General features: G+C 39.4%; 1 protein-coding gene across 1 annotated transcript in view; it reads left to right on the top strand.

Annotated features, from left to right (window-relative positions):
• The window catches only part of Itch (itchy E3 ubiquitin protein ligase), a 113,963-nt gene that overhangs the window by 21,423 nt on the left and 68,032 nt on the right, over positions 1-24,508 (top strand). Inside the window, exons 3-6 of the mRNA XM_036184019.1 lie at positions 5,017-5,107; positions 15,281-15,422; positions 18,338-18,462; positions 19,608-19,745. Of these exons, the coding sequence (XP_036039912.1) occupies positions 5,038-5,107; positions 15,281-15,422; positions 18,338-18,462; positions 19,608-19,745 (475 nt within the window). The 5' untranslated portion in view covers positions 5,017-5,037. The remainder of the gene's footprint in view (positions 1-5,016; positions 5,108-15,280; positions 15,423-18,337; positions 18,463-19,607; positions 19,746-24,508) is intronic.

Raw genomic sequence — 24,508 nt, 5'->3', positions numbered from 1 at the left:
TTCACAACAGTAACTATAATGGTATAACAGTATTGTCATGTCCTATTAAATTGTATATTTGTTTTTTTTTTTTTTGAGACAGAATCTTACCACATAGCACTGGCTGACCTGGACTTCACTATGTAGGCCAGGCTGGTGTCCAACTCCTGGAGATCCCCGTTGTCTCAGAGTTACATTGGGTTGTCTCTTTAGGCTTTTTCTTTGTGGGAGTCCTCTACCTCTTATATAGTTCGGGATGCTCACATTTTTTGAGGCATCTGGGTCTGTTGATCTGTAGTGTTATACATTTAGATATAATCATTTTTTAATTACTGGATTCATGTTAAACAGTTTTTGTCAAGAATGGTAGATTTCCATAGCTGTACTATGTAACTTACTGCGAAACTTAACTGCTTACTAGTAGCTGTTTGTTATTTTTACCGTGTTCATGGGTCAGAAGATGGGAGCAGCCTGACTGAGTACTGTGCCTCGGCTTCTTGGGATGGCAGTCCTTGTTCAGCGTTAGTGTTGGCTGGGACTGGATCTGTGCTTCCATGTCCTTACTCATGTTTGCTAAACTGGTGCTGGCGCTTAGTGGGAAGCTTCAGCTCCCTTTCCCTTCGGACTGCTTGAATTCTTCATGGTGTGGTGCTGGCTCTTCCTCAGCAAACAGTCCTGAGAAACAAGACAGAACTTGTACTATCTTGTCATGTAGCTTTGGAAATAACTTTACCTTTACTTCCACAATATTCTGTTGATCACAGAGGCCAGCATTCCACTGTGGGAGAGGAATTACATCAGCTCTTGAAGGAAGGTTTACTGGGGCTCCCTTGGAAGTTGTCTACTATAGCTCATAAACTTCTAACAAATTAAAAGTCAAATTCTTTTTCTGTATTCTTTCTGTCTTAATTGTGCCTGAATTCCAAGAGTACCAAACATTCATTTCTTCTCATATCCATGAATGTGTTTTGTGTTGACAAGTTTCAATACTTTCTCAATAATAGTTGGCTTTTGACTTTTTACTTTTTAGAAACGATTCTTAATTTATTTCTATTTTTAATCATTTGTCTGCATTTCTGTGTGTGACTGGTACATTTGAGTATGATGCCTTTGGAGGTCAGGGGTGTGGGGTCCCTGGAGCTGGATTTACAGACAGTTGTGAGCCACCTAGTGTGGGTGCTGGGACCTGAACATGGGTCCTTTTCAGTGGTGGTGTACACTCAACTGCTGAGCAGCTATCTCTCCAGCCCAAAAGTTGGCTTCTTAGATAAAACACTTTTTGTTGTTTTTGTTTTCACTTACAAGGTTCTCTACTTTTCATTTTGTCAATGATACTGCTCAGTTTTCTAGGTTATTTCTAACTTTATAGAATATCTTAGTTTTCTAGGGAGATACTGGTATTGTTTGTTTCATACTTTTATTTTTATTTTTTTGAGACAGTCTTAGCTGTCCTGGAACTCACTCTGTAGACCAGGCTGGCCTCAAACTCAGAGATCTACCTGCCTCTGCCTCCCGAGTGCTGGGATTAAAGGCTGCACTACCATGTCTAGCTCATATTTTGTTTCTAGTATTTATTACTAATGCTAGAACAAGAGCTCATTTCTTCCATTGATTTTTATTATATTTATTTATTCATTTATTGTGTGTATGGGCACCCATGTTCTACTGTGCATATGAAGAAATCAGAAGGCAGCCGGGCGGTGGTGGCACATGCCTTTAATTCCAGCACTTGGGAGGCAGAGCCAGGTGGATCTCTCTCTGTGAGTTCGAGGCCAGCCTGGGCTACCAAGTGAGTTCCAGGAAAGGTGCAAAGTTACACAGGGAAACCCTGTCTCGAAAAACAACAAAACAAAAACAAACAAACAAAAAAACAACAAAAAAAAGAAATCAGAAGGCAACATGTGAGAGTATGTGTGTTCTTTCCTTCCAGCATGTGGACTTCAGGATCAAATTCAAGTTGTAAGGCTGGGCAGCAAGTAGCTTACGCCTCTGCCTCCTGAGTGCTGGGATTAAAGGCTCTCCATTGATTTCTGTAGTTGGTTTTTAATTTTTTTAAAAATTTTAAAAATTTTTCTTTTTGAGATTAGAGCTTCATGTAGCTCAGGCTAGCTTCTAACTGGCTATCTAGCTAAAGATGACCTTGAACTTCTGATTTTTCTGTTTCCACTTCTGGAGTCCTGGGATTACAGTCATGAATTACCATGTCCAGGTGTAGCTGGAAGTTTCTCATCCTGCCCAGCTCCCTGGGACCTGTGGTCCCACAGCCGCTTATAAAATAATTACGCAAAGGCTTATATTAATTACAAACTAATTGTATGGCCTATGGCTTCAGCTTCTGGCTAGCTAACTCTTTCATCTTAAATTAACCTATTCCTATTAATCTATGTTTTGCCAAATGTTCTGTGGTTTTACCAGTCTGCTGGCATGTTTGCTCCTTGGGCAGCAGGCTGGCATCCCCCTACACTGCCCTCTTCTCTTTCCTGTCTCTCTCCTTGGATTTCCTGCCTGCCTCTAAGCTGCCTTGCCATAGGCCAAAGCAGCTTATTTATTAACCAACGGGAACAACATCAGTGTACAGAAAGACTTCCCCTAGCATCCAGGTGTTATGCCGTACTGGGGCCTGCACCAGGGCTGCATGTATGCTATCCATGCACTTTGCCAACTGAGCTCTACCTTTAGCCCTTAGTTCTTTTTTCTGTTCCATTGCTCTGTTTTCTTTTTTGTGGGGAATATTGAACTATTGTAGTAGTTTAAGAAGAGTCATAAAGTGAGTCATACGAAGGGCATAGTAGTAATGAGAGTAAAAGGAGGAGATACAATTCAAACTACAGTATTTTCTACCTGCTCCTGTTTGTCTTATTTTAAGATCCCAGGGAATTTTGTGCAACACAAATTGCTGAATGGTCTTATAATAAAAAACCCAGAGCCAGATATTGGGGTAAAAACTGAAAGATCAGAGGGATAGAACAAGTCCCCTACAAGTTCTTGCCCAAGTTCCTCAGCCCAAGAGAGAGATACTTCCTGTGTACTCACACCTGTATACCTTTCTGTGCCCTGCCATCTTACTTCCTCTCTCTCTGCCCAGCTACATCACTTCCTCTTTCCACCCAGCTCTATCACTTCCTGTTTATATAGACCTCTGTGGTTAACTAGTGCTGGGATTAAAGGCATGTGCACTCCTGGCTCTGTTCCCAGTGTGGCCTTGAACTCAGAGATCTGAATGAATCTCTGCCTCCAAAATGCTAGGTAGGATCAAAGGCATGTGCTACCACTGCCTGACTGCTATCTTTAGTATAGTGGCTGGCTTTTTCCTCTGATACCCAGGCAAGCTTGATTTGTTAGAGCACCAATAAAATATCACCACAATTTTGCTTCTTGATTGTTTCTGTATTTCCTGAGTTTTTTATTTTTGTCATAGATCTGTGGTAAATATGCTTTTGGATATTGAGGACTAGGTAATAAACTACAGAATGATGGTGATGTTTCTGAGGTTCCTTTGGGAATCAAATAGTAACATCATACAATGCAGAATTGAAACTTTATATATATACGTGTATATATATGTGTATGTATATATATACACATTATATCTCATTCCTCTAATTTAGGTGACTACTAATGATTTTATGAGATGTATTTTATTCAGAATGAAAGGGCTCTCTATCAGTAGAGAGACTTAATTTGTAGGCAAGTTGGAAGCAAAATCTAAGGAAAGTTGTCAAGAATGACTTGAGTTTTATGCTTGAACATCTAGAAGAACATCTAGAATCACAACCTACTGGTGAGAATACTCAGTAGAGGTCTGCAAAAAAAGATCAGGAATTGAGTTGGAATATCTTCAGGATGGGGTGTCTTAAGTTGTTTTTGTTTTTGTTTTTGTTTTTTGTTTTTTTGTTTTTTTTCCGAGACAGGGTTTCTCTGTAGCTTTGGAGTGTGTCCTGAACTTGCTCTGTAGACCAGGCTGGCCTCAAACTCACAGGGATCCACCTGCCTCTGCCTCCCAAGTGCTGGATTATAGGCGTGCGCCACCACTGCCCAGCCCAAGTGAAGTTTTTTAAGTTTTAGGAGTAACGTGTGGGCCAGAGATTTAGTTGGTCGGGTCATGTTTTTGTATAGATGTACTTTAAAGCTCTAAGACCTGATAGCGTCCTCAAGGGAATGAATGTGGAGAGAACCAGTAATTGAGCCAGCATAAGCCAGTGTTAGGAGCAGAAAGAAGAAAAAGGACACTTTAAAAAATTATTTTCGGGCTGGAGAGATGGGTCAGAGGTTAAGAGAACTGGCTGTTCTTCCAGAGGTCCTGAGTTCAATTCCCAGAAACCACATGGTGGCTCACAATCATCTGTAATGAGATCTGGCGCCCTCTTCTGGCCTACAGGCATACATCAGGCAGAACATTGTATACATAATAAATAAATCTTTGCCAAAAAGAAAAAGATTTAATAAAAAATATTTTATCTCTCCTTTTTTTTTAATCGAGACAGGGTTTCTCTGTGCAGCTTTGCCCCTTTCCTGGAACTCACTCTGTAGCCCAGGCTGACCTCGAACTCACAGAGATCCGCCTGGCTCTGCCTCCCGAGTGCTGGGATTAAAGGTGTGCGCCACCACCTGGCTTTATTTTCTTTTATGTGGGTGAGTGTTTTGCCTGCTTGTATGTCTGCATACCACCTGTGTACCTGGTGCCTGAGGAGGCACAAAGAGGGCATTGAATCTTCTGGAACTGGAAATACAGATGGTTCTGACCCTCCATGTAGGTTCTGGGAACTGAACTGAGATCCTCAGTAATAGCAGAAGAAATAATTAGAAAACCATAAATCTGGAAGACGGTTCTTGGGAACTCAAGGGATGAGTGTTGTTTATACAAGAGGAAGAAGCTTACATCTTACTAATAGAATGAATACCAGAGTTGAAAATTATGTTTAGCAGTGTGAAGACCGTTGATTATTATGAAGCCTTTAGTATGAAAGGCCACACTATAGCTATTTACATATTTTAAAGGGGAAATTTTGATGCTAATAGTGTCTCATTGTTTTTCAGGTCTGCTGTCTTATTGATGGTATGTCTGACAGTGGATCACAGCTTCATTCGGTGGGTAGCTTGACCATGAAATCACAACTTCAGATCACTGGTGAGTCTTAAAATGGCACAGTACCTTATGGCTCTGCCTCCTCTATTAAAGTGGCCGTGGTGACGGGGAGGCGGCTCCGTTGCTAAGAGTAACTGCTCCTCTTCTAGGCCCCGGCCCACACCGTACGTGAAGCCCCACAGCCCCACAGGACCCAGTAACGTCTTCTGACCTTTGAGGACACCTGCGTGCAAATGTGCCATTCACCTACATACACATACACGCATCTAAATTAAAACAAAGAAAACTGAGGTTTTGTTTTGTTTTATTTTTAAATCTTATGAGAACTATTTTTTTTTTTTTTTTAAGATTCTTTTTAAAAACACCAGAAGAAGGCATCAGATCTCATTACAGATGGTTGTGAGCCACCATGTGGTTGCTGGGACTTGAACTCAGGACCTCTGGAAGAGCAGTCGGTGCTCTTAACCGCTGAGTATTCTCTCCAGCCCGAGAACAAAATCTTTAATGGGCTATTACATCTTAGGCACCAAATCAGTATTTGATGAATGAATACATGAACATGTTGAGATATATAAAAATTGGGCTGGAGAGATGGCTCAGCTTTTAAAGGCTAGGCTCACAACCAAAAATATAAGAGATATATAAAAATCATTTTTGCCTCAAAACATTTTATAGATTCATTCTCCTCCATTAAACTGGTATCTAGGCAATTACTCTTGGTTGTTAATAATTTTATTAAATTATAAATAGAATCGAGCCATTATCACCACTATCAATTTTATTATTTATTTACCTTTTAAAAATTTTAATTTTGAGAATGTCATACATAAGTACTACATTTACACCATTTCCACCCGTCCCCTGTAGATGGAGTTTTCTAGTCCCAGCAGCCACTTCCCCCCCAAAAAAAAAACCACAAGAGAGTCTTATTAATTATAAATACTTGGCCAATAGTTCAGGCTTGTTGCTTGCTAACTCTTACATTTTAAATTAACCTATTTCTATTAATCCATGTGTAGCCAGGTCACTCGTGGCTCTACCTGTCTTCCAACATGTCTTGCTCCCTCTGCATTTCCTGGCAACTCCTCTGACTCCACCCTTCTTCTTCCCAGCATCCTTAGTTTGGTTGTTCTGCCTCTATTTCCTGCCTGGCTACTGGCTCGCCAGTGTTCTTTTTTTTTTTTAATTAAACCAATCATAGCAACAAATCTTCTACAGTGTACAAAGTGATTATTCCATAGTATTTCCTCCTTTTTGTCTAATTAAAAAGGAAGGTTTTAACTTTAATGTAGTAAAACTATATATAACAAAAATAGTTATCAGGTAAGAATTACAGTTACAATATTCAGTCCATTTGTATTTGGCAAATTTAGATAAAATGCTCTATTATTTATCTTATCTTTGTGAGCCTACATTCCCCCTCCTGTGTTCTTCCCTACACTTCTTTAAATATATATTTTTTTTTTTTTTAAGATTTATTTATTTATTATGTATACAGTGTTCCACCTGCATGTATGCCTGCAGGCCAGAAGAGGGCGCCAAATCTCATTACAGATGTTGTAACCCATCATGTGGGTGCTGGGACTTGAACTCAGGACCTCTTGAACAGTCGGTGCTCTTAACCTCTGAGCCATCTCTCCAGCCCAGTTATATTGTTTTATACACACACACACAGACACACACACCACAAGACATACCCTACTGTATCCATTTAGTGTGTTGTTGTTGCTGCTGCTATTGGTGGTAGTGGTGTGTGTGTGTGTGTGTGTGTGTGTGTGTGTGTGTGTGTGTGTGTGTGTAGGGCTGACTACTTGGAGTTGGATAACCTATCAGGGTGCTCATTCCTGGAGAAGACTGATTTCCCCTCTCTCAGTAGTCATAAGCTGTCTATGGCTCTTCATCTAGGGGATGGTCTTACAAGGTTTTCCCTGAATCATGTTGGTGTCGGGTGATAGTGTCATTGTGCAGGTCTTGTTTAGGTGACAATATTGTTGAGATTTCATGGGTACAACTTCCCTGTCATGTATAGAAGAAGACACTGTCTTGCAGCTGAAGTCTTTCTGCCCCCTCTTCTACAATGTTCCCTGAGTCTTAGGTGTAGGTTTGTATTGTAGATGTAGCAATTGGGGTTGGGCATCCTATGATTAATTATTCTCTGAATTTTGACCAGTTGGGGATTTTGTGATCATCTCTGTCTGCTGTAAAAGGAAGCTACTTTGATGAAGGGTGAAAAATACACGTATCTATGGATGTAAGTGACAGTAGTAGGTGTTCCTCTAGGGTCTGTGACCTCACTAACCACAGGTAGTTGGCTAGCTCTGTGGTAACAGGCATGAATTCTCTCCAATTGAGTGGGCCTTAAATTTAATTAAACGGCTGTTAGTTATCCCTAAGATGGAAGTGTCATTATTGTACCCTTGTGGGCATCTTGCTGTGCTGGTCATTGTTAGGGTTCACATCTGGGTAGGACTATTGATTGCTTTTCTCTCCTATTAGCTTGCTTAGCATCTTTGGATACTGTGAGAGCTAGTCTACAGGGAAGAGGCTCTCAGGTCAGTTCGAGCTTGATTCTTCCAAGTTCTGTGTTCAAAGTGTATGTGCTGTCTTTAGCAATAGGGTCTTGACTTCAAGTTCTGAGAGGCCAGTTAGATCAATGGCAGCAGCATGTACTGTTTTGGGAGTACCTTGGACTCTCCTGACTAATAATTGAAAGGGAGGTTTTCCATGTCTGGCCTGGGGCTTTTACTAGATGTCTGTTGCTCTGGGTGGGGGGAGCATTATCACCCTAAGTGACATAATTTCATTAAAAAATATGTATATATGTGTGCATGTACTTATATATATTATATACATCTGAGCTATATGTAAATGCTTATATATATATTATATATGTATTTTATGCCGACATAAAATATTTCCTTATGACTTTTTCAAATCTCTTGAGTGTTATTTATCCCTCCTCTCCCTCCCTCTTTCTCTGTATTACCTTCCCCTTCCCTAGTTAAAGTGATTTACCCCTCTTTTTTCTCTCATTTCCCCCTTCATAGCACCCATGCCCCCCTCTTCCCTTCTTTAGAGCTCTTCTTCCCACTCCACCCCCATGATCCCTTCTACTGTCTTGGTTTCTGCAGCTACACCAAGTTATCTACTCATAACTAAAGATTGAGAGCTAGGATCCACAAGTAAGAGACAACAAGTCGCCGTCGCCTTTCCTGGTCTGGTTTACCTCACTCAGGATGATTGTTTCTAGTTCTGTCCATTTACTTGCAAATGTCACGATTTTACTTTTCTTTACAGTGAATAGAATTCTATTGTATAAATGTACAACATTTTCATTATCCATTAATCAGGTGAACATTTAGATTACCTCCATTTTCTTGCTATTGTGAATAGAGCAGCAATGAACATGGCTTTTCAGCAAGTATCTAAAAAATAGGAAGTCGAATCCTTTGTGCATATGCCAAGGAATGATGTAGCTGGGTCCTATGATATATCTACTTTTTAGCTTTAGAAGATTCTCTACACTGATTTTCGTAGTGGCACCACCAGTTTGTAGTTCCACCATCAATCAACGAAGACTCCTCCTTGCCTACATCTTCACCAGCATTTGTTACCAGTTTGTTTGTCTTTTATCTTAGTCTTCTGATTGGGGGAAGATGAAATCTCAGAATAGTTTTAGTTTTCATTTCCCAGATTGCACTTTAAGGGTGTTTCTTAGCCATTTTTATTTCTTTTGAGAACTCTGTGTTCAGACCCATAGCTTTGAGTTCTTTGTTTATACTGGGTATTAATCCTTTATCAGATCTATAGCTGGCAAAAATTCTCTCCCTCTTCATTCAATTGGTTGTTTCCTTTGCTGTAGAGAAAACTTTTAGATTAATAAGGTCCCATCTATCAGTTGTTGGCCTTAATTTAGGAGCAAATGGAATCCTGTTCAGAAAGTCCTTTCCTATGTCTTTATCATGTATGGTACCGCCTCGTGTTTTCTTCCATCGGTTTCAGTATTTTAGGTTTCTTGTTAAGGTCTTGGATTCATTTTTTTTTTCTTCCTTTTTTTGAGACAGGGTTTCTCTGTGTAGCTCTTGCTGTCCTGAACTTGCTCTGTAGATCAGGCTGGCCTCAACTCACAGAGATCCGTTGCTTCTGCCTCCCAAGTGCTAGGATTAAAGGCATGCGCCACTAACACCAGGCTTGATCCAGTTTTTAGCATGGGTGCTTAGAGCTATAAACTTCCCTCTTAGAACTCCTTTTGCTGGGCGGTGGTGGCACACACCTTTAATCCCAGCACTCGGGAGGCTGAGGCAGTATGGATCTCTGTGAGTTCGAGGCCAGCCTGGACTACCAAGTGAATTCCAGGAAAAAAATAACTTTTAATGGGTCCCAGAGGTTTTGTTGTGTTTTTCATTTAATTTGAGGAAAATTTTTTTTGTTTTTTGTTTTTGTTTTTCAAGACAGGGTTTCTCTGTGTAGCTTTGCGCCTTTTCCTGGAACTCACTTGGTAGCCCAGGCTGGCCTCGAACTCACAGCGATCCACCTGGCTCTGCCTCCCAAGTGCTGGGATTACAGGCGTGTGCTACCACCACCCGGCTCTCAGGAAATTTTTATTTCTTCCTAAGTTGCTTCTTAGACTTATCTATCATTCAGTAATCTGTTTAATTTCCATGAGCTTATGTAATTACTAGAGATTCACTTGATGTTTATTTTAAGCTTTATTGCATTGTGGTCAGATAGTATCCACAGAGTCGTTTCAATTTTCCTGAATTTGTTAATATTTGTAAATGGTTTATTTAAGAGAAGTGTCCACGGGCCCCTATTCTTTGGTGTTAAGTCCATTTGATGTATCATGCTGTTTTTATTTACTTACTTTGTGTTTTGTTTTGTTAGACAATGTCTCCCAGCTCAATCTGGTGTCAAATATGATATGTAACCAACGATGACCTTGAACAGGGGACCTCCTACTTCCCTCCTAAGTGCTGGGATTGCAGACATGCTGCCTTGCCTGCTTTAACAATTTTAGAATGATTTTTGTCTCTCTAGAAATAATCCTTGTATCTATCTATTAGCATCACAAACCATTTACTCTGTGAATAGTAACCACAAATCTAGGTGATCACTTACTCACTTTTTGTGGATTTGGAGCTCTCTTAAACAATTTGTATCTTCTTTCACTTAGCATGTTTTCAAGTTCATTTACATTGTAGCATGTACCAGTACTTCATTTCTTTTTATTGCCAAATAGTATTCCATTATGTTAATGTACAATATTTATTTATGTATTTCTTGGTTGATGATGGATGTTTGCATTGTTTCTGCTCATATTTATTGTTACATTTATTTGGTGTGTGTGTGTGTGTGTTTGTGTTCATTTGTGCACACATATAAGTGTGCATGTGTATGGAAGCCAGTGGACAATGGTTCTCTCCTTCCACCATGACGTTCTTTGGATCACACTAAAGTCCTTGGCAAACACCTATGTTCTCCGAGCCTTCTTGCTAGACTTGTACTTTTCGTCTGTTATGGGTAATACTCTATGAATAATGCTATGAACATTTGTTTTTGTGAGGATGTGTACTTTCTGTTTATTTGGGTATGTATGTAGGAGTTGAATTGCTTGGTTATATAGTATCCATGTTTAGCATTTTGAGGATTCCAGGTTATTTTTCAAAGCAGCTTCACTACTATGTAATTTCATCAGCAAAATAATAGGTTTCCAATTTCTCCACCTCCTCCTAGTGCTTGTAATCTGTCATTTTGATTGTCCCATCCTACTAGCTGAGGTTCTGTTTCCCCAATAGTTAATGATGTTCAGCATGTTTTTGTCTACTTTTTGGCTAATTTTATATCTGTTTTTGGGAAAATAACTACTCAGATCTTTTGGTTCCTATTGTTAAGTAACATTTTTATCTTTGTTTATCCCTTTAGCCATACTGTACATCATTTTAAGATTAATATTTAATATGCCACCTCTTAGGTTATGTTTCTGCTCAGAAACCTACACTACTTCTTTCATTGAGGTGTAGTTTCTTAATCTTAGCTAAGATATTACATTGCAGCTCCATATGGTCTAGATGAGTTGCTAGATTCTTTAGGTGTGACAGGTACCTATAGCTCCATTACACAGTGACCTCCAGTCTCTTTCCCTTTAACATATATTGAATACAGAACAATTTGTACCTTGTATTACTTAATTTCTGCTATTCCTGGTTTATATCATCTTCTAGCTTGTAAATGTGTTAGGCCACAAACCATATCCTTTTTAAAAATTATGTGTATGTATGTGTGTGTGTATGTGTGGCCTCCAACACATAACTTAATTACTACATTCAGTTGATCGAAACCTGAGGATAAACTGGGCTGTAGTGGTGAATGCCTTTGATCCTAGCACTCTGGACCAGAGACAGGAGGATCTCTGGGTTTTCAAGGCCAGCTTGGTTTATAAAGCTAGGTCCAGGACAGCCAGGACTACACACAAGAAACCCTGTCTTAAAAAACCAAAACCAAAACGAAAACCAAACAAACAATGGTAATAGCATCCTAGAATTTTTTTCATGGAGCTTCCCTCAGTTTTTTTTTTTTTTTAATTGATATTTCTTTACCAGCAATTCTAAATGAAAGGTACTATTTCTTTGTCAATGCTAGATTTGGTTTTTCGAGACAGGGTTTCTCTGTAGCTTTGGAGGCTGTCCTGTAGACCAGGCTGGCCTCGAACTCACAGAGATCCACCTGCTTCTGCCTCCAAGTGCTGGGATTATAGGCGTGCGCCACCACTGCCTGGCTGCATCTTCTGCTTTTGGGGGCAAAGAGTGAGCTCAATACTAAAACCTTTGTCTGGACTGGTACTGTCTTCTATCTCTTAACTGTTTTTATTTTTCAGGTTACATCAGTAATTTATATACCTTTACATTTTAAAAAATGAAGTTACTATTTTGCTTTTAACATTCTCAAAAATGAAATTACCTTTTTTTTTTTTTTAAAGCAATACTAGTGATGAAAGGAAGAAGTTTAAGTAAGAGAGAAAAAGTAACTTCTTGTTGATATCACAAAGAGTTATTATCTCTAGCCAATTTGGCAGGGAGTGGGGGGAGTGCAGGTTCAATACAGGATTTCTCTGTGTAGCTCTGGCTGTCCTGAACTCAGTAGACTAGGCTGGCCTCGAACTTAGAGATTAAAGGAGTATGCCACCACTGCTGGGCTGCCATTTTAATCTTTTGTCTAAAAGTTCGAGTATACTTAAGCACAGGACTTAAAAGTCAAATAAATAAATGAACGCATAAATAAATAAGGGACTGGGAATATGGCTCAGTGGTAAAAATGCTTGCTATGCAAATATGAGGACACTGGGGTTCCTTTCCTCAGAAGTAAATGCTGGGTGGCTGCGGTGACCTACCTGTAATTTAAGCCTTGGAAGGTGGAGAAGGGAGCCACAGAGCAAGCTGGTTAGCAAGAGCAGCCATATCAGCTACCTGTAGGTTTACTTGAGAGACCTTCCTTCCATGAATAAAGTAGAAGATCGATCAAGGATGATTTCTAGCATCAACCTTGAGCCTTCAAATGTATTCATACACACATGCATACTTACCCACATACGTGCACCCAAATACACGCAAAAACCCATACTTATACCCATGTATGCACCACCATTGACTCATGCACATACTACACACACATGAAAAACGGAAAAACAAAAAATAACAGATAAAGATTATTTTCAGCAAATATATCATGTATTTGTCAGCTTTTTGATTCTGTAACAAATAACTGAGATAATGAATTTATAAAAAGAAATGTGGCGGGCATCCCAGCACTCAGGAGGCAGAAGCAGGCGGATTTCTGAGTTTGAGGCCAGCCTGGTCTACAGAGCGAGATCCAGGATAGGCCCAGAGCTACACAAAGAAACGCTGTCTCGAAAAACAAAAAAAAAAAGTATGTATTGGGCCAGTGATAGCTTAGTGGGTAAAGGTACTTGCCACAAAGCCTGGTGACCTGAGTTCAATTTCTAGAACCCATATGGTGGAGTGAGAACTGTCTCCTCAAGTTGTGCTCTGGCCCTCATACTTGCACCATGGCACGAGCACTCCTTCCCACAAATAAAGTAAATATAGTGTAAAATGCAAAATACAAGTATATAAAAATATAAGTAAATGTACATACATACAGAAGCACATGGGTTTAAATCCTACTATCTTAGGGTTTCTATGGCTGTGAAGAGACACCATGACCACAGCAAAAATTTTTTGTATTTGTTGTTTGATTCAGGGTCTTTCTGTATAGCCCTGGCTTTCCTGGAACTCTTTCTGTATGTAGGCCAGGCTGGCCTTGAACTCAGAGATCTACCTGCCTCTTCCCGAACGCTGAGATTAAAGGTATGTGCTACCATGCCCTGCTTGATCATGGCAGCTCTTATAAAGAAAAACATTTAATTGGGCTTGGCTTACTGTTTCAGAGGTTTAGTCCATTGTTGTCATAGTGGGGAGCATGGTGGCACACAGGCAGACATGGTGCTGGAGAAGTATCTGAGAGTTCTGTATTCAGATCTGCAGACAGCAGAGAGAGAGGCTGAGCCTGGCATAGGCTTTTGTAACCTGAAAGACCACCTCTAGTGACATTCTCCAACAAGGCCAGAACCTCTAATCCTTCTAATCCTTTCAAATAGTGCTGCTCCCTGGTGACTAAGCATTCAAACACATGAGCCTGTGGGGGCTATTTTTATTCAAACCATCATAATATGCTCCATGCCAGCTTTGTGTGTGTGTGTGTGTGTGTGTGTGTGTGTGTGTGTGTATTAGAGGAAAATAAGAAATGATTTGGCCAAAGTCATGCTAGAAGACTACTTGTTCTGTAAGAAGTCAGGGATTAGGGCCATCCCCTGGGCCTGTGCTTGCTTAGTTCCTAGATGTTAGACTGCTTGTTATGCTGCTTGGGGAGCTGGGCTATAAATTCATTTTGGCTAGGGATGGTAGAATTGCCCATGATCCTGGTAGTAGCTATAGGGGATGGGGTCTTGCTGTAGATATCGCTCTGTATAAATAAAATGCTGATTGGCCAATATCCAGGCAGAAAATATAGGCAGGACAAGGAGAGAGGAGAATTCTGGGAAGTGGAAGGTTGAGGTGGAGAGACGCTGCCAGCCACCGCCATGAAAAGATGTTAAGATACCGGTAACCCACGAGCCACATGGCAACTTAGAGATTAATAAATATATGATAGGATAAAAGGGTAGATTATTGAACCTACTTTTAAAAAACAACTTGTTTAAAAATGTTTTACATTGCTATGGATTTAGTTTATTGATACAAATTTAAAGTTAATTTTGTTATACTATATGTATATTTTTACTCTTGTTTAAGGTATATTTATACAACTCATTTAAATTGTAATAAAACAATTAGTCTTCTAAGATAGTCAAACTTTTGTCATGTTAAGTTTTCTAGGTATACAAGTTTTCTTAGTTATGATAAGAGGTAAGTTATATATAAAACCTTAGACTCACAAATATAAGATAGATAGGATATCTTTTTTAACTTTGCCAAATACAAATAGACTAGATATTATAAATAGACTAGATATTATAAGTGTAATTTGTAGTGGGTAGGCACTATAGTAATTCGTGCTTGATAATTGTTTTGTTATATGTAGTTTTACTATTTTAAAGTTAAAACCTTCCTTTAAAAAAAAAGAAAAGAGGAAGTGCTGTGGATTAATTTATAGATTAATAGATATGGGTTAATTTAAGATGTAAAAACTAGGGGTTGGGGATTTAGCTCAGTGGTAGAGTGCTTGCCTAGCAAACGCAAGGCCCTGGGTTCGGTCCTCAGCTCCGGGGGGGGAAAAAAAAAGATGTAAGAACTAGATAACAAGAAGCCTGCCATGGCCATACAGTTTGTAAGCAATATAAGTCTCTGTGTGTTTACTTGGTTGGGACTGAGTGGCTGCGGAACTGGCAGGTGAAAGAGATTTGTCCTGACCATGGGCCAGGCAGGGCTGGAGAAAATTCCAGCTACAGGGTCTCTTGGTAGTTATTTGAGTATCTGATATGTAGAAGTCCTGCATGTATATATTTACTAAAGTAGGAAAAATATAAATATCATGAATAAACATTTTAGGGAATAGCTGCTTCTAAATAAAAAATAACCAGCTTAATCTTTAATGAAATGGCATTGATCAAGGAGTAAACTAATATTTCAAATGTTAAAGTGTTTCTCTTTTCTTTTACAGTCATCTCAGCCAAACTTAAAGAAAATAAAAAGAATTGGTTTGGACCAAGTCCTTATGTAGAAGTCACAGTAGACGGGCAGTCAAAGAAGACAGAAAAATGCAGCAATACAAACAGTCCCAAGTGGAAGCAGCCCCTTACAGTGTGAGTACCCACAGCGATGCTTGTTTACTTCCTGAGCAGAGATGCCACTCTAATGAGCTTGTTTCTTTGCCTTCCCTTCTCTCTCTGACCTTTCCCACCTGCTGCTAGGACTCTTTCCTCTAGTTTCCTGTTTGCTCTGATCTGTCTTTGTCTTCTCCAGTTTAGTTGGTGGTGCTACCACTGTTGCCACTGAAGAACAGGAAGAGCTCCTTATAATAGCTCTCCCTTTTAATTTTAGTTTTCTAAAAAAATTTGCTACATTAATTAGTATTGTATTTACATCATTCTAATAGCTTTTAAGAAGTATTTTATGTGTATGTGTGTTTTGCTTGCATATGTGACTATGCACCAAATGTATATAGTGCCCTGGGAGGTCAGAAGAAGGTGTCAGAGCCCTTGGAACTGGAGTTACAGATGGTTGTTAGCCATCATGTATATACTAGGGAGAAATCCAGTTCGTCTGCAAAAAGCAGCAAGTGCTCTTAACCACCCGAGCTATCTTTCTAGTCCCAAGAGTCCTTTTCCTAAATTGGGGTTGGGTCAGGTTCAGAGATTAACTCACTTTTTTTTTAAACAAACTCTTTTGTTTTTGTTTTGTTCTCTTTTGAGACAGGGTCTTGCTGAGTAGGTCAGGCTTGCTTGGAACTTGCTATGTAGCTCAGACTGGCCTTGAATTCTTTATCTCTTTTGCCTCCAGCCTCCTGAATGCTTGTACTGTAGGTATGTGCTTCTATGCCCTGCACTTAATTGTTGTTTTCCTTTTTGAGACAGGATTTTTCTGTGGAGCCCTGGCTGTCCTGGAACTCACTCTATAGACCAGGCTGGTCTCACTCAGATCCACCTGCCTCTGCCTCCTGAATGCTGCTGGGATTAAAGGCATGAGCGACCACCACCTGGCAATTCCTTTTTTTAAATTAGGGTTTTGTGTGTATGTATATCTATATATGTTGGGTATGGTGGTACATGCATATAATCCCAGACATTCTCAGGCTAAGATAAAAGGATTACAAGTATTAGGCATACCTGGATTACATTGCAAAACACTGTTTAAAGAAACAATTTTGGGGGTTGGGGATTTTAGCTCAGTGGTAGCAAGCGTAAGGCCCTGGGTTCGATCCTCAGCTCCAAAAAAAGAAACAATTTTGTATTTTTTAATTATAGTGCCCCTGCAATTCAACATTCAATTTTGTTATATTTTTAAAATACTATATGAAATAGTGTTTATGCCAAAAAAGTATACCATATATTTTGTTCTAAAGCATTGATTTTATTTTTATTTTAAAATTTACTTTATTTTAATTTTTTTATTTATGTGTGTACATCTCTGTGTGCGCATGGATGTGGGTACCCTTGGAGGCCAGAAGAGAGCAACAGATCCCTGGAGCTGGAATCAAACCCTGGTCCTTTGGAAGCACATTTAGTGCTTTTACCCACTGAGCTATCCTTCCACCCCTATTTTAATTTATTTAAATTAATTTATTATTATTTCATGTGTGTTTATGAGGCAGTACACGCTGTGGTATCATGAAGTTAGGGGGACAATTTTGTGGAGTCAAATTTTTCTTATGGGTTCCAGGGAGTGAACTCAGGTCACTAGACTTGTTCTACATGCATTTTACACTCTGCCATCTTTCCAGCCCCGTAACTGCTTTTATAGTTAATAATCATATCATGGCTACACTTCTAGCTGAGCATATACACATCTAATATCCTTTATGTAGCTATGCAGTTTCTCTCTTGTAATAGTTTTCTAATATCTGTTAATATTAAGATACTAGGCTTATATGATTTATATATATGCATGTGCATGCATGCTGATTTTTATCTGCAGTGTGAATTCATAAAAATAAGATAGCACTCAGTTTGCACACTTACTGACAAAATGTCAGATGTTGGTAGTACAGCCTGAGACATTGAGCACTCATTGAAAGGAACTGTAATTTTTAAAACTAAGAGGAAAAGCATAATTTGCCAATGAGTAGATTTTAAAATAATGTAGCACATAGGATTTGGGAAACATAGATTAAAATGTAGATCAGAATGTAATGAGTTGTTTCAGTATAAAATACAGACATTGCTGGGCACCTTTAATCCCAGCACTCTGGAGGAAGAGGCAGGCAGATCTGTTAGTTTGAGGCCAGTCTGGTCTATAGAGCAAATTCCAGAACATCCAGGGCTACACAGAGAAATCCTGTCTCAAAATAAAACAAAACAGTAGTGACAACAACAAAAATAAAAATTATTCTTATTACCTGCTATTTACACCTCTTGATTTTTGTTTCACTTAAAGAAATACACTAATGACTAGGAAAAAAAGATGTTCTTTTAAATGCCAAGATGAGAAACTGTAAGCTTTTCTCTTCAAACAATAAACTTATTTGACTATATTTATACCCAGTAATTATCAAAAGAATTGATAATACCTATAATATGAATGTTTGAAGTCCTAGAAGCATTTTGATGTGTCTAGTGATAATTTTAAGAAAATGAATGAAATTTAAAAATTATATGCATATGATCCTAGCACTTAGGATTTCAGATTTCAGGCCAGTCTGGTCTATACAGTGAGTTCTAGGCCAGTCTGGTCTACACAGTGAGTTCTAGGCCTGGTTAATAGTAAATTTTTAGGAGGCACAGTGAGGGACTGCCCACATAGCTCAGTAGGTAAAGGTACTTGCCTCCAAGACTGATGATCTGAGCTAGATCCCTGAGACCCTAATGCTGGAAGGAGAGAACCAACTCCTGCAAGTTGTCCTTTGACCTCCACATCCAACTAATAAATAAACATAATTTGTTTTAATTTAAGAAAAAGAGGTACAATAAAAAAATTTAGACATTAAAGCTTTATTGTAACTTATTAAGGATCTCATTATGATGTTTAATGAAAACAATATTTTTTACTTTTTTACTTTCAGTATCGTTACCCCTACGAGTAAATTACATTTTCGTGTGTGGAGTCACCAGACCCTGAAATCTGATGTTTTGTTGGGAACTGCTGCATTAGATATTTATGAAACATTAAAGTCAAACAATATGAAACGTATGTATGTAAGAGTAACATAAAATGTACTTTGCTGTTTTTTTGAGAGAAATTCTTATGTTAAACATGTGGAACAACTCATATCATTATTGGTCCTTAAATTTAAATGATTATTGAACTGGAGGTAGTTGACATGTTTAATTGTAGCATCCGCAAAGCAGAGGCAGATGAATCTCTGTAAGGTCAAGGCCAGCCTGGGCTATATACTGAGTTCCAGGCCAGCCAGGGCTACATTGCGAGATCAAGACAAAACAAAACAACTATAAAAAATATCTATGTGGTTATAAAAAGTGACAGAAAAGTCCTAAAACTATTTAAAGCATTCTGAATAATTTTGTTTGGTCATTCATTTTGAATATATTATTTTAGTAAATATTTCTTTAAGTATTAATAAAGTAATACATAGTGAATTACTGAAAAACTAAAAGATTTAAAGCAGAAATGAAGGAAAATACTTCAGAGAGACAAAAATGATGTTAGGGATAAAAGCGTAGGTAGATCCGGGCGGTGGTGGTGCACACTTTTAATCCCAGCACTCGGGAGGCAGAGGCAGGCGGATCTCTGTGAGTTCAAGGCCAGCCCTGGCTACCAAGTAAGTCCCCAGGAAAGGCGCAAAATGCTACACAGAGAAACCCTGCTCAAAAAACCAAAATAAAATAAAAAACGTAGGTAGATTCCTCAGTGTTTGTTTCTATTGCTTAAATTTGCAGTATCCTATTTTAGGTGGTGGTTTTATTTTCATTTATAAAGTCATAACTCATTTTAGTTAGAGCTTATAGTTTAAATGTGAATTGTTTTTCTATCCCTTGACACAATTATCAGAATATTTTTCTTATTTAGGTCTTTATGATATATAATCCATTCTTAAATTATGTTTTCATTCACTATAGCCCAGATTTATATTGCTAAATAACCTTTGTTTTCATGTTGGTTTGATTTATACTATGTTCTTACAAGGGTGGAATGAATATAATAGATGATTTGGATTATTTAGTATTTTGTATTCTATATTTTGGTGAAGTTTCTTTTCTTTTTAAAAAGCAGTGTTCTGGTCTCAAAGGTTCTTAATTAAACCTTTGTCCAGTAAAACAGTTTACACATAATTGGAAGAGTGATCTTTCTTGTATAACTTTGTTCTTTTTCAGTTGAAGAAGTGGTTCTGACTTTGCAGCTTCTAGGAGACAAAGAGCCAACAGAGACAATCGGAGATTTGTCAGTTTGTCTGGATGGGCTGCAAGTAGAGGCTGAAGTTGTTGCTAATGGTGAGACTTCCTGCTCAGAAAGTGAGTGATTACTTTTCCTTTTCAGTTTTTCCAGACAGTGTTTCTCTATGTAGATCTACCTGCCTCTGGCTCCTAAGTGGTGGGATTAAAGGCGCGGGCCACCAACACCTAGCTAAAATGGTTACATTTCCCCCTCCTTTTTTTGAAGATAATAATATACCACATAGACTAGGCTGACCTTTCTTTCTTTCTTTCTCTTTCTCTCTCTCTCTCTAGTACGTGTGTGTGCACGTACCTTTGTGTGTGTGTGTGTGTGTGTGTGTGTGTGTGTGTGTGAATTATGAGTGGTGATGGTAGTATACTCCTGTGTGTGCATCAGTAGATGCCAAAGATTAATATTAGGAAATCTTCCTCAGTCATTTGTCTGCCTTAAAAAATTATTTTTAATGATATGTATGTATGTGTTTCTGAGTGTATGTCACCTGTGTGGGTTCCCTAGATAATCTTATGGAGCTAGGTAGTTATGAACTGCCTGACGTGGATGCTGGGACTCTTAACTCTGGTCCTTACAAGCCCTCTTTCCAGCCCCCGTCTGCTGTGTTTTTTTGAGACAGGATTTCTCACAATCTTCTAGTTTGTCTAGGGCATCTAACTAGAGAGCCTCTAGGGTCCACTTGTCTCCAGCCTTCTGTTTATTACTGGGATTATAAGCATGTGCTGCCTCACCAGGTTTCTACATGGATGCTAAGGGTTTGAACTCAGGTCCTCATGCTTACACAGCAAGTTCTTTACCTACTGAGCTGTGTCTCTGGTACCCTGATGGTCTTGAACTCTCATCTTCTTGCCTCAGCCTTCCAAGTGCTGGGATTACAAGGCAGACATAGGCCAGCATGCTCAGTTCAGATTTTACTTTGTGTTCAGGTCTCTTAGGAATCTTCTGACAAACAATAGCTAGTGTGGTATTTATAATTATTGTTATTACTGGTCTTTTCAGGGGAAAAAAAAAGGTTTATTTCTTTTTAAAAAGGCATTGGGCCGGGCGGTGGTGGCACACGCCTGTAATCCCAGTACTCGGGAGGCAGAGCCAGGCGGATCTCTGTGAGTTCAAGGCCAGCCTGGGCTACAGAGCGAGTTCCAGGAAAGGTGCAAAGCTATAGAGAGAAACCCTGTCTCAAAAAACCAACCAAATGAACAAAAACAGCTGAATGAAAAACAGTTGAATCACACCAGGCAGTGATTGTAGGGAAAGAGACCACCCTGACCCTGGAGCCCAGAACCAGGGGAAGAGACAAACACTTTATCCCTGAACCCAGACCCAAAGAAACACTTCGTCCATAGAATCAGAGCCAGTGAGAGAAATATGCCCTGGCCTTAGAATTAGAGCCAAAAAGCTAAGAGAGGCCAGTGAAAGAAACAACAGCTGTCTGAAATCGGGACCATCTCTGCCCTTGACCCATGAAACTAACCAGTCCTTGAGCAAATAAAAACAAAAACAAAACAAACAAAAAACTAACCAATCCCTGAACAGAAAATCTTCTAACTCCGCCCCTAAGAAACCCTATATAAACTGCCCTGGCTGTTCAAATAGTCTGCTGTTCTTTCCCTCCCTGGCAGAGGCAGCCACTCTCCTGGACAACTCCTTCCCAAATAATCTCTTTCTCAATAGAGTCTTGGGTGAAGATCTTCAGAGAAGAACCTTGCTGAGACATCCTTTAGGGAACTCAGCTGATAAAACCTTGCAGAGATGTTCCCTTAGGGGACTTAGGTGGAGTAGAAAAAGTAACAACTTTTCCCAGAGCTGGAGGAGATTGCTACATTTCGGCAGTGGTTTCCCCATTAGCAGAGTGAAGCAAAAGAATCAACGTCTTGGGCCAGAGAAGAAGCAGAGCTCTGCTGGTAAGCCCCCTTAAGTGGGGGCTGAGCTCAGCTCAGCTGTAGCAGCTTTCCAAGAGAGGAACAGGATTGCTATATCCTGTGGGGAGACCATCCTCCACTGCACCCCAACTCCAGGTATAGCCTACTCCCAAACAGTCAGGATACCTCTCCAGAGCTGAGCTGTCTCACTGCAGCTCCAGCTGCCAGAGCTATCCTAGCAGCTGAAAGTATAGCCTGGCTCCCCAAGCAGTCAGGATGATCCCCCCCACCCTCTCACTCCCCATCCCCACCCCCAAGTTGCAACACTTGCTTACAGTGATGGCGCACTGTAGCATGAATCTTAAAGGGTCTTATTAATAAAATCAAACCTGATGTCAGGTACTGGGGTCAACACTGGAAGATCAGAGAAGCAGAATAAGCCACACCCACCTCACCTTGCTAATTCCTCAGCTGATCCTGTTTCTTCAGACTGGATACCTCTCAGCTGAACTGTGCTGCCCAAAAACCTAAAAGCTTAACCAGCACTAGTTCCTGGCCCTCATGCCTTATATGCCTTTCTGCCATCACTTCCTGGGATTAAAGGCTATTCTTACTACCCCTAGCTGTTTCGAGTATAGCTTTGAACTCACAGAGATCAGATGGATCTCTGCCTCCCAAGTGATAGGATTAAAGGCTTGTGTGCCACCATTTTCTGGCCTCTGTCTAGCTAGTGGCTGTTCTGTTCTCTGACCCCAGATAAGTTTATTAGGGTGCACAATATTTTGGGGAACACAGTACCACCACAGTGCACACCTTAAATCCCAGCACTTCAGAGGCAGAGGCAGAAGGATCTCTGTGAGTTTAAGGCCAGCTTGATTTACATAATGGGTTCTAGAACAGCTAGGGCTGCACAGAGAAACCCTGTCTTGAAAAATAAAAACCAAAACCAGAAAACCCCCCACAAAGTCCTAGGCAAAATATTTTTGGGTTGGAAACATGGTCCAGTGGTTAAAAGTACCCTGGATTTAATTCTCAACGCCTACAGGACAGCTCACAACTATCTGTAACTGGGGATCCTGCATCATCACACAGACATACATGCAGGCAAAATACCAATGCACATAAAATAAAAATAAATTATTAAAACAGTTGCACTACAGTTGACCTGTGACTATTGAACTGATTGATTTAGTATATCCTGAATGCTATTATTCATAGCAGTGAATACAGTACCTTTGAATGTCACCTCTTCCATTGCCAATGGTGGATATACGTTACCGTCTATAGCAGTGGCTTGTGGAGTTTAAATGACTTGAAGTCCTTGTAGTGCTAGACAGTCAGTACAAGCTGGAATCCATTTGCCGTTTCTACTCCCTTACAGGGATATCTTTTGTGTTATTATAGTAATTAAACGTGATTCATTATCAGTGTGCTGGTACATTTTATGGGGTATACTGGTTTGTGTTGAAGAGGAATTAACCACAATAAAGAAGTTTCCAGTGACCCCTGACTATCTGGTAGTGTTTTTAGTAAAACTTCTTTCCAATTTATTCTTTTTCTTTCTCCCTTCCTTTCTTTCTCTTCTTTTTTTTTTTTTTTTTTTTGATACAAGATTTCTCTGTGTGTAGTTTTGGTACCTGTCCTGGATATCTCTCTCTAAACCAGGCTGGCCTTGAACTTACAGAGATCTGCCTTGCTCTGTCTCTTGAGTGCTGGGATTAAAGATGTGCACCAACCACCACTCTATTTTTGCTTTTAACACAGATTTCCAAGGCCCTACAACATAGAACTCTAAATTAATAGTTTTGGTGTTTGGTCTGACAAAGACTTGTTTACTTAGAACTGAGTTATAAAGCAGTTCCGGCTGTTAGGTACTGTGACCCTTTGTTGCTTCATTGGTGGAGACTTCTTTAACACAACTTTTCCATAGAAGAAATTTGAAGATAGTTAAGAAGAATTTTCTACACTGTGTTTTTAAATACATTTATTCATTTAGAGTGTGCGTGTGTGTGTGTGTGTGTGTGTGTAGGAGTGCTTGTGCAGAGGTCCACTCATGAGGTCCACTCGTGAGAGTCAGTCCTTTACTTCTTCCTGTGGGTCTAAGCATTGGACTCAGCTCATTGGGCTTGGAGGCAAGTGCCTTAACAGACTGAGTCATCTTGTGTCCTCCCCCCCCCCTCTTTTTTTTTTTTAAAAAAAAGGAATTACGAAGTAGAAGGAAAATTCAGAAATAGTTATACTGCTACAGAATTGAACTTCAGCTGAACGTTGTTCATAGGGAATCTATAATAGTTACATTTACACACACACACACATACACAGGATAAAATATAAATAACCCTATTGGTTTTTATTTATTTATTTTATTTATTATGTATACAGTGTTCTGCCTACATGCATGACTGCAAGCCAGAAGAGGGCACCAGATCTCAGATGGTTGTGAGCCACCATGTGATTGCTGGGAATTGAACTCAGGACCTCTGAAAGAGTAACCAGTGCTCTTAAATGCTGAGCCATCTCTCCAGCTCAGAATAACCCTATTGTTAAGCTAGCCTAACCTTGAGTACTTACAGCTTCATGTTTTCTGTTTATTTTCTCAGTAGCTGGCACTTCAATGCAAAAGTCATGCTAGTGAGTCTTTATTTTAGAGTAAAATGTAAAAGTGTAAGCCAGCATATCTGGCTTAGGTTTTTGTTGTTATTTTGTTTTTTTGAGAAAGGATCTCAATGTGTGGCTTAGGCTATCCTTAAACTTGCTTTGTACCCTGTATTGGTCATGAATTTGAAGCAGTTCTCTTTTTTAAAAAAAAAGTTTTTATTATACTTATTTATTTCTGTGTATAGATGTGTTAGGTAAACCCACAGGAGTCTGTTAAAGGATCTCTGGAATTTATTAAGATATAAAATGGGGATAATACTCTCACGGCTACAGAAAGAAAGGAACACCACTGCTTGTCCAACTGTTGTTGT

Source organism: Onychomys torridus, chromosome 4, assembly GCF_903995425.1.
Source record: "Onychomys torridus chromosome 4, mOncTor1.1, whole genome shotgun sequence".
Classification (NCBI taxonomy): Eukaryota; Metazoa; Chordata; class Mammalia; order Rodentia; family Cricetidae; genus Onychomys; species Onychomys torridus.
The sequence above is the reverse complement of the archived record's forward strand: the minus strand, read 5'-3'. Positions and strand labels throughout refer to the sequence as shown.